The sequence below is a fragment of the Myodes glareolus genome, chromosome 1, assembly GCF_982192425.1.
Source record: "Myodes glareolus chromosome 1, mMyoGla1.1, whole genome shotgun sequence".
In the NCBI taxonomy this organism is placed as follows: domain Eukaryota; kingdom Metazoa; phylum Chordata; class Mammalia; order Rodentia; family Cricetidae; genus Myodes; species Myodes glareolus.
This window is the reverse complement of record NC_142026.1, coordinates 134294885-134305619: the sequence shown is the minus strand read 5'-3', so window position 1 is coordinate 134305619 and position 10735 is coordinate 134294885. Positions and strand designations below refer to the sequence as shown.

Below are 10735 nucleotides of genomic sequence, written 5' to 3'. Positions count from 1 at the left end.
CTCACTCACAGAGCATGTACAGAGTTTCCCGACCATGTTAAAGATGCAGGACAAAGATAAACGCCAGCAAAGGAGGGAAAGGGGAGCCCTTGCACACTGTTGCTGAGACGGTAAACTGCGACAGACACCATGGAAAGAGTATGTGGATCCTTAGAACAAACAGAACTACTGATCAGCCAACAATCTGACACTCAGTATTCATCCAAAGGAGCGAAGGGGTCAGACCAGCACCTGCACCCCCATCATGGCACTGCTCACAGGAGACAAGATGCCAAGCCAGCCTAGGGGTCCACTGACAGACGGATGGACTTTTAAAATGGGATATATGTGTATAATGCTGTAGTATGCAGCCACACAAATTCTGTCATTTGTAGCAGCGTGGATGGTATGGAGAGACCACGTTACATGAAACCAGGCACAGAAAAAGGCATACACATCTTCGTGATCTAGAAGCTGAATTTTTAATCTTGTAAATATAGAGACTCTCGGAGTGGATACTGGTGGGTGGGAAGGATAAAGGGGCAGAAGAAAACATTAGCTATTGAGTGCAAAGCTACAGTTGTAGAGTATTTAGTGTTCCAAACAGAGCACAGTTGGGAGATTATAGATTGTAACAGATTATTAGACATTTGTAAATGAAGGGAGTGTGCACATAATAAAATATTTATTTAAAAAAATAAGTGAAGGGAAGTTAAAGGCTTCCAACAGAAATGTGTGATAAATGTGAGGATATAGAAATGCTAATTAATTTGATCATTACAGATCACATACATATATCAAGCTATCACACCACCTCCCATAAATATGTTATTAAATATGCCAATAGAAATCAACTTACCTGTCATAGAAAAAAAAAGACAGAACATATTCTAAAGAGAAAACTGCATCCTAGGCCAAGATGTACCAGCTCCTGAAACTAGCAATGGCAGTCTTTAAACAGGTTCGAAATGTCTCTGATGAAGTAAAGCAAAAATGAAGTGAAGAACAAAATATCTCAGCGTTGAATTACCAGTAGGTATTCTCGAGCTGAGAAACAGTCCCAGCCTCCCAATTGTTCGCTAAACAAACCCAGCTCAAGGGTCACTACTCCGCGAAGCCTTCTCGGGGCTCCAGCATCCAGCAGCACACACGTTGCTCATGGGAAGGAGGGGAACTCATGAAGAAAAGAGTAGATGCAAGGACAGTTCCCCTCTGTGCAGTCAGTGACTGACTGTGGCTGAGCAGAGCTGGCCTTAGTGATTCCAGGAGAGGGACACTGGTCCTGCAGCCTTCAGTGGACATGACCTACCGCAGATAGAAGTACCATGCCTTCTTTGGCATAGTCAGGTCTTCGGACAATGAACCTTATTTCTATAGCTGTAGAACATAGGTGGGTCAGGGTTTCCAGCGAATTCTACCAGGATTTACTTCACTGTCTTAAGCCCTTGGCTACAGCCAGCCTCTGTGGAGCAGGGGCTGGACCCTTGTGACCACAGGCCACGAGTCCAGCCTCATCTCTGGAAGGCCAATCTGCAAGAGACGAATTCTGGATAAGTCCACTCTGACCTACATCCAGCCCCATATCCAAAGTGTGCCTCGTTCCTAGATGTCCCATCATCTAGGCCTTCGTAGCTCTGAAGCAGCACTACGGGCAGACCGTGGGCCACAGGGCCTGTTCCATCCATTGACTCTAATTGTTACCCGTGGGTCCAACTCCATGACTTGCGGGTGTCCTGTTTCACATTTGGTTTCCTACTGATGATCACCCACAGTGGCCATTTCCTTTACTTTTTGTCACACAGCTCAGAGAGCTAGCCTCAAGTTATGTGACCTTCAGAGCCACACAGAACCCAGTACTCACAAGGATTTCCAACAAGACTTGATTTTTCTGCGTCATAATCCTAAAGTTCTTCATCTTTAAGCAAGGGCTCTGTTCTCATTTGGCACAGAGTGCCTCAAATGGTGTATTCAGGCCTGTTCAGCCTACTGTACAACAGTAGGGTCGCATCCAGCCTTCTTCCGTGTTCCTGGATTTTTCTCCCTCATCACTGATGTTGACCCTATCCAACATGGCAGGGTAGGACACACCCATGACTGACCCTGTGTTTGAAGTGGCCTTGTCATCTAGAACCGCCACGGTCAGTCCAGTCCACTCAACATCAGTGACTTGGGAGTCTTACTAACCATTGGCCAAGCGTAACTGAGAATGGCTTCATTATGGTCAACTCAGTTACACAGAACCAAGAATGAAACCACTTGTAGAATGGAGGGGCCTTCTATATTCCACCAGAATATTCTGCCATCACAATGGAGGTTGCTTGTTCATAGTGAGCCCACGGAATGACCATGTATAATCACAAGAAGCAGTCGGTAGCCATTCTCCCGTTAGTGGACACTACTGTGTCACTGAAGCTGAACACAGCTCGCTTCTCAGAGACCCTGAGAATGGACTGCCGCAGAGCATTCTTGGATAGCATCTTGACAGGACGAGTGTGGCCTGCTCAGCTTCAGGGCCTGCAGTCCACGCCCAGCAGGCAGGCAGTCTCAGGCATGTTCCACAGTGTTATCGGCATTTACTGCCAGTGTTTACCAGTTTCACCTACCTGTGAGGCCCTTGAGGTACAATGTGTGTGAATTCTCAGCATCCACGGGGATCTACAATATTTGTTGACTGAATAAATGAAAGGAGGATTAGCCAGGTGATGCTGACCTTAGTGTGGCCAGACTTCAATCCTATCAAGCCCAGTTCATTTGTTTCCTGTGTTTTTCTAGCCCCTTGATTTACAGATCACATGGGCTCCGGGCTTACCTCATTTCACAAGTCTCATTTTTAGCTGCTCAAATGACCGTTCCGTTCACTTACTTGTTTCATAGAACGCATAATTCTGTCATGTCAGCCAGGCTTTCAGGTCTTTCCAATGACTCCAATTCTCCCCGAGTCTGTTTTCCACTTGAGGTGGGTCACTAACACATTATTTCAGGGACTGGGGACGTGGCTCAGTCAGCAGAGTGCTTGCGTAGCAGGCCTTAGCCCTGGCTTTCATCCCCCCCAACACACACACACACACACACACACACACACACACACACACACACACCACACACGCTAGATAAAGTGGGCGTAGTAGAGGATCAGAAGTCCAAGGTCATCCTCATCTACTTAATGAGCTCAAGGCTAGCCCTGGGCTATATGAGACCTCACCTCAATACCAAAACTATTACTACTAGCAATGTATTTTAGAGATTACTCACATCTTAAAATTCTTCAAAAATAATTTCCGGTTATCATGTGCCCTCCTTTTTAGTCGCCTCGCTGGGATGAGCCAAGGTGCTCTGTGCTGTAAAGGAGCCTGCCTACCACTGCTGGGTTCTCTGTCCCTTGCGGTAGGCTCCAGGTGTTTAGGTGGGGTGGGACTTCCTTCTCAAAGGAAGCAGGGTCCCAGAGGCCAAGCAGCATGTGGCCATGTGCTTTGTGCTGCCTGTCCTACAAGAAAGCACTGGCTTCCCGAGGCAGCAGGGGAGGAGACAGAACAGCAGGGTGCAGCCTGCGCGGGAGGTGCTGTGTGTTGCTCCGTGTTCAGGCAGCAGAGGCTTTGAGGGCAGTGCTCCAGAGTCCGACCTAATCTCCCACAGTTGGAGCTAATTGCCCTTGAGCAGGTTTATTGCAAAGGGCATGGTGCTTACTGGTCAACAGTAAACAATGCGTTTAGATATTAGGTAAGGAGTACTAGCCGCCGCCGTGGTCCAGCAGCCACACAGGGTTTCCCACAGCAGGACCCCTCAGCTGCTGCCTGCACAGCTACCTCCTGCTTCCCACAGCCCCTGCTGGCCTGGCCACCTCTCAGAAACCAGCTTGGGCACTACCGCGGAGCAGGCTGCTGTGCCAAGTGGCCAGCCGTGCTGCAGCATCCAGTTCAGCAGTGCTGGTAGCCAAAGGGGCAGAGCGGTGTTCTTTCCATTGGTGTATGGCATCAAAAGAACCTCAGCCAGCCCCTACCAGGAGCCAAGGCTCAGGATGCCAAAAGACACAGATTTGTGCTTGGACACTGCACAGAACACCGGCAACTGTCGAACAAGTCTCACCCTGCCCTGCCTTCTGCTGCTGCAGGCTGACAGTGCCTCCCCACAGGAGGGGGCAGTACAAGGCAGGAACTTCCAACAGTTCCCTTGAGAGGAAGCAGCAAGGTTGTACGGCCACCACCCCACCTGAGGACCTTGATGGCAGATTCTCCCTGCCTCTGGCCCTCTGGCTTCTGAGACATCAGAAGCAACAGGCATCTACAGCAAGGTGGAAAGAGAAAAAGCAGCCAGCACTTGCCTGCAGCTAGCTGATGGAGAGATGGGGGGTCCTATTTATTTATTTTACATTATATTTTTTGTTTGGTTTTCTTTGAGTCAGGGTTTCTCTGTAGCTTTGGAGTCTCTCCTGGAACTCTCTCTGTAGACCAGGCTGGCCTTGAGCTCACAGTGATCTGCCTGCCTCTGCCTCCCGAGTGTGCCACCACCGCCCGGCTATATTATGTAATTTTTATACACCCAGAAAAGTTGTGGCTCTGTCCAGGAATTCATCTAAGAGGAAAGAGGGAGCTGCTCTCCAGATATTTAATTGCTGCCAGCCCCCTTCTCCAGTCCAGCCTGTCTGGTAAAGTGACTGCACTGTGTAGAGCTAAGTGTGCTGCTAGCCAGCGACCAAAGCGAAATTCTTGCACTGACATCTATTGTTTGGTTTTTTGTTTCCAATCATTTATCTTCTCTACACATAACTTGAAGGAAGGGCAAACAGACATTCATAGAGCATTGAGTTTTTAAACAGACAACGCCACCAAGCTGCCACTTTACCATGGCCAATTTTAACACTTGGCATCCAACGCTATCCCAATAGGTCCTTTAAATTTATAACAGAAGCCATTGTGACCCATGGGAAAAACAAAGTGTGGCTTCTTCTCCTTTGCACTGACGCCTTTAGGAAGGTTCCATAGATGCTTAGACGCTTCTCTGTGTGACAGGAACTTGGAGCATTCTGTACAATGCTGAACTGAGTTCACTTATGATAGCTGTGAGAGTTTATTATTTGTCTTCGTAGAAATACATCTGGTTATGTTGTTTTTGAAAACTGCATGGAACATTCATAGCTTGAGGTTTCATAGACAGAAATGAAGGTAACTGAGGCTCTCCAAGAACAAATGATACTTTAAGATTTAAGATCTGACAGCTAAGCATAAGAGAATTATATTAAAACAGTCATGAGCCCAGAGATGCAGGACAGGCAACCACCGTGCTGCGATTGGCAGTCACATCATAAAAATCCAATACCGGTGTGCAAATATGGCATCCACCAGGGTACCATGCGCTAGCCTGCATTATCCAGACAATAAGGTCATAAAACACTATGGTTTTTATCTGTCTGTATAAGGTCTAGGAATATGGCAGTATTATCTCTGATGGGTTATTCAGACCATTCTAGTATATTGTGTATGGTTAGAAAATGCTAATTTTGGGTGGCACACCCCAGGCCTTTAATCTCAGCACTCAGGAGGCAAAAGTAGGCGGGTCTCTGTGAGTTCAAGGTCAGCTGGGTCTTCAAGAGCTAGTTCCAAGACAGCTAGGGTTGTTATATAGAGAAACACTGTCTCCAAAAAAAAAAAAAAAAAAAGAAAAGAAAGAAAGAAAGAAAGAAAGAAAATGCTAATTTTAATCATAGAAATTACTGCCTAGTTACCAGTAGGCCTAAGCAATTTAAGGATTGTTTGGTTAGTCTGCTACACACCTACATGAATCCATTTGATGGATTACACTTGTCAAATGATTAGGTAGAGAAATACCAATTCTTTCAAAGGATTTTCTACTTCATGGAGACTAATTGGAAATATATGCGGACTAAAATTACTTTTATCTCAGCCCTCATCCTGAGCTGTAGAAAAGACTGTTTTGTTCTGTCTTGTGTAGACTGACATTTTCTGGAGACAACTGGGGCAGACGTTGAGCAGGAAATGGTATTATGCTTATATTTTTTAAAGATAACTTTAGCAAATTTGTAAAATTTGGAGAAGAATAGAAATAAGAAGGTTAAGTGCTGATATGCAATTGTTAAGACAGAGGAAGGCTTTATGAGGGTCGTACTGAATGCCAGGGCCAGAGACACAGCTGGGAGGGACGGGGAGATGTCTGTCTGTGAGACAGGGCTGGGAGGAGAAGCTAAGTTCTGGTGAAGAAACTGGGCTCCAAACTCAGTCTGATTTTGCATTCCTGAGTGGAATTTGGCGGTGTGGCATCTGACTTACCGGGTGCCACTCTAATGGCCTTGCAGTTCCAGGGGCAGAAAGCAAACACTGGTTATTTTCTGCTTTAAAGATTTTTTTCCTCTAAAAATCTCTGTGCCAGAACAAAGGTGCATTGTGTGCAAATGCAGCTGGCTGTCCTTGGTGTCATAAATGTGGTTTTGTGTGTTTGCTTCAAGCTGGGCACTACCCCTCTGGTTTCAGAGATGATGGCGTGATCAAAATGGACCTGACCTCCACCCTCGGTGGTATGCATTCCCTAGACTCTGACACTTGAGACAGCCATTGGGACCCATACTGTGAGTAGAGGCAGTAGGAGATAAAAGAATAGGGCACCATGGCAGTAACAATGGCAATAGCTTTCAGGGCACGGAAGACAGCAGCTGCCATCTTGGAGTCAGGAGGGTTTGAGTTGTGTTGTCAGGGTTTCTGTCCTGCCTGGTTTTCACAGCCATTTAGCCCCAAAGAAATCACACAGAGGTCCACATTAGTTATAAACTGATTGGCCCGTTAGCTCAGGCTTCTTATTAACTCTTATAACTTATATGAGCCCATTATTTTTGTCTATGCTAGCCACGTGGCTTGGTACCTTATTCAGCAAGGCAGTCACATCTTACTTCTTCTGTGGCTGGGTCATGACTGCGGATCAAGCTTTCCTCTTCCCAGAGAGTTGTGCAGAAACACTCCATAGATGAGGAGGTAAACTGCTCAGTGACAAATGTCTGGGCAAGAGACACTGGGTTGGTCCAGGGACATTGAACCATGAAGGACAGAAGGGAAGAAAATGAAGCCTCAGAGGCTGGAAGAGTGGAGACATCCGCAGGAGACAGCTGTAGAAGACAGTGAAAGGATGCGGTGCAGGGTGGGAAGAGGAGCCAGGGAAGGAGCAGATGACCTAACCAACAGATGGCCTAATCAGAAGAACAGGAGTTCTCAAATCACCTCACGGAGACTTATTAATTATGAAAGCTCAGCTGATACCTTAGGCTTGTTTCTAACTAGCTCTTATAACTTAAATTAATCCATTCCTATTAATTTACATGTGGCCATGTAGCTCATGACTTGTTACCTCATCTCCTACATGTCTTACTTCCTCTGCATCTGACTGGCAACTCCACCTTCTTCCCGGCGTTTCTCTGCACTGCAAATCCTGCCTAGCTATTGGCCAGCTAGCTTTTTTTTTAATTATTTATTTATTATGTATACAATGTTCTGTCTGCATGTATGCCTGCTCACCAGAAGAGGGCACCAGGTCTCGTCGATGGTTGTGAGCCACCATGTGGTTGCTGGGAATGGAACTCAGGACCTCTAGAAGAACAGTCAATGCTCTTAACCTCTGAGCCATGTCTCCAGCCCCCATTTAGCTTTTTACTAAACCAATCATAGTGGCATATCTTCACACAGTGTAAAGGAATATTCCACAACAAGCAGGGACCAAGGCAGTGAACTGGCAGGTAGGACTCTGCTCTTAAGGAATCCGTCAGGGTTCCTTTAGGCCATGTTTTAATGATAAACTATAAACCAAACACATAAAAGTCAGATTTTATAAAGGAGATATATAAATATTTATGTTTAGAAATCACATGAGACATGTGGTTTATGAATAAAAATATAATAAAATTTATAAATATAAAAATTATATAGACATATATGTCCCATACATATAAATATTTCATAGAAGAAATCATCTGTATCATGTGTCACCTTTTGAGATCCAAAATGATATTCTGACAGAATATGAGCGGAAAGTTATAGTTTCCGTGAGTGCATGTCAGTTTCATCAAGAAGTCCTTAGTGGCTGGTTTTTGGTTTATTTAGCACATACTCTATTTAATCTGTCATTTAGGATAGAGTTGTCACTTTGTTTTTATGCCCACAGTTCCCGCAAAGAAGAAATGGCTATGGTTGGTAAAATGACAGTGTCCCTCAGAGTCATCTGCTGTGATCCCTGGAATCTGTGACTGAGCGCTCATGGCAGAGGAGACTTTGTAAAGAGATATTGTTACAGCTTTGGAACGGAAAGGGGACCCTAGATTATCCAGACAGACTCCATGTTGGCTTCCTTCCTCATTTCTATGTCAGGATATCTAAAGAAGCATTTTAAAAAACGGAAGGGATTAATCTGGGTTACAGTTTAAGAGATACATTCCATTATAGTGGGAAAGGCATGGTGGCAGGAGAGGAAGCCCACTGGGCACATTGTATCCGAAGGCAGTGGGCCACCTGCAGTAACAGTCAAGCGTTTGTGTGTGCAAAGAAATGTGGGAGGCTTTGACAAATGTGGACAGAAGGTCTGCTCAGTTCTCACTGTGGCCTCCCAAGTGCCCATACGTGGATAGTGCATTTGTGAGGGTAGAGGGATATCCCATCATCCCCCTGTATACACAAGGGAAACTGAGGCTATCATTGGCCGGAGCTCACAGAACTAACTACTCGGAGGTAAGGCCAGAGTGCCCACCTTACAGCTGGCTCCAGCCCTTCCCTACTGAGCTGGGCAACAATGATCAACTCTACAATAACCATCTATGTAAACTAGGGAGACAAGAAATTTGTCTAGAGAAATTGTGTAATGTTAGTTTTGCTCATGCTTACAAGTGACATCTGAGTCATGGATTTCCAGATTCCCCACAATGCTACTTTGTGGACCATATGCAGACAGAACAGAATGTCAGGTGGACCACGTTTGACAATTAGAAGCAACTATGTTCACGTGTTTCACACGGGACTTATTATCTCCATGTTAGTGAAGAAATGGAGCAGGAGCTTACACACATAGACTTCCCAGGATGTCAAGAGAGCAGCTTGTCCAGAAGTGTGGCTATTGGTGGGACAAGAGTTCGAGGTCAGCCTGGTCTACATGGTGAGTTCCAGGACAGCCAGAGCTATATAGTGAGACTTGTCTCAAAAGAAAAAAGAAAAGAAATGTGGCTTTTGTTTGTTTGTGTAGTATTTTTAAATAAAATGTCCTTGGCTCTAATGAACATTTATCATTCCAAACATGTGGATGTTCATATATGCATGTGTGTCTGTATGCGCACATGTATGTATGTGCCTGTGGAGACCAGAAGTAGACACTGAGAATTTTCCTTGATTGATCTCCACTCCATCAGGAGTGGAGGCAGGGTCTCACTGAACCCAGACACAGCAGCCGCTCTAGCTCACCAGCTCACCCTGGGGCCCTGGGGCTCCGCCTCCACAGCACTGCACGGCTCACTTGGTTCCTAGGTAAAAGCCAGAGATCCAGACGAAGTCCCCACATTGGCACATAAGTCTCTTTCTCTGTCCAGCTATCCTCCCCTACCCCCTCACTTCAAACCACCTGGGGTCTGAGCTGTCGGGTTTTCAATCAATAAAGGCAACAAAGTTTACCTGAATGACTCACCTACTTCTGGTCACTATATAAATAAGGTAGACAGACAGGCAGACAGACAAACCAACCTTATTCCCTTTAAGGAAAAAAGCTTAGAATTTGCAACTTATGTGTGATGGACTAGTACGTCATGTAAAGGACTCATCGATATGTAAATTTATTTCTAGCATTTTTTCACTTCTTGTGTGTACCTGCTGTAATATTATCCCTAACAAAACCATAATGCATGGAATGTTAATATGAACTATCATAAAGTGTACAATAATTTTAGAAGGTCCATTCATTACCTCATCAGAACTGCTTCAATATTAGTCATTCATAATATATAAGTCACCTTTTTGTTTCCAGATTTGGCTTTTCAGGAGGGGTCTTGTTATATAGCCCAGTTGGCCTAGACCTCATGATCCTCACGCCTCAGTCTCCCAGACCCTGGCTTTACAGACATGTGTCACCACGGCAGGTTGAGTCTGCTGTGCTAACATCCATTTAACCTTTAGACAAAGGAAGCATTGTGTGTTTCTTTCTGCTGGAGTGTATCCCCGTGTCTACTTGTATTGAACTCTTGGCTAAAAGCCAGTTTCTGAGAAGTGGGATTCATGGGAAATCACATTACCTGGCTACTATCTTAGCTTTCTTCAATACATGACTGTTCTTCATTAATTCATATATTGTGTATCTGTGTCTTACAGGAGTCCAGATTTTTCAAAGGCCAAGCTTTACCCTTGATATCAAGAAAATTTTCACATCAGCCTTAGGAACCATTGGCTCATTTTTGGTGGGGGTGGGGGAGAGAAATGAAAATGTGAGCGGTTTGTTTTTTCTTTTGTGGTTAATTTATTTACCTATTGTAAATTCATTAAAATCTTTTTATAAAACATCACTGTTTTCAATTGTTTAAAAAAGCCATAATACACCATCAAAATGAAGCACTTTCAAAACGAAGAAACATCCACACAAAAACATAGCCTATGAATTGTGATGCTATCCCACTATGTAGTGGGGGAAGCTGCACACACAGGGAAGAGTGTGGGGAGTGTGTCTGCAGCATGGGAGAGAGCACAGCTGACCTGCAGACTTTGCCACTGACTTAGTCAGCAAACACTTGTGT

The 10735-nt window shown here is 45.0% G+C and overlaps 1 protein-coding gene across 1 annotated transcript in view; it reads left to right on the top strand.

The window, feature by feature from the left end:
• Rsph3 (radial spoke head 3) overlaps window positions 1–10504 on the top strand; it is a 43324-nt gene extending 32820 nt beyond the window's left edge. The window contains exon 9 of the mRNA XM_048420597.3: window positions 10317–10504. Coding sequence (XP_048276554.3) covers window positions 10317–10382 — 66 coding nt within the window. The 3' untranslated portion in view covers window positions 10383–10504. The remainder of the gene's footprint in view (window positions 1–10316) is intronic.
• The last annotated feature ends 231 nt before the right edge of the window (window positions 10505–10735 follow it).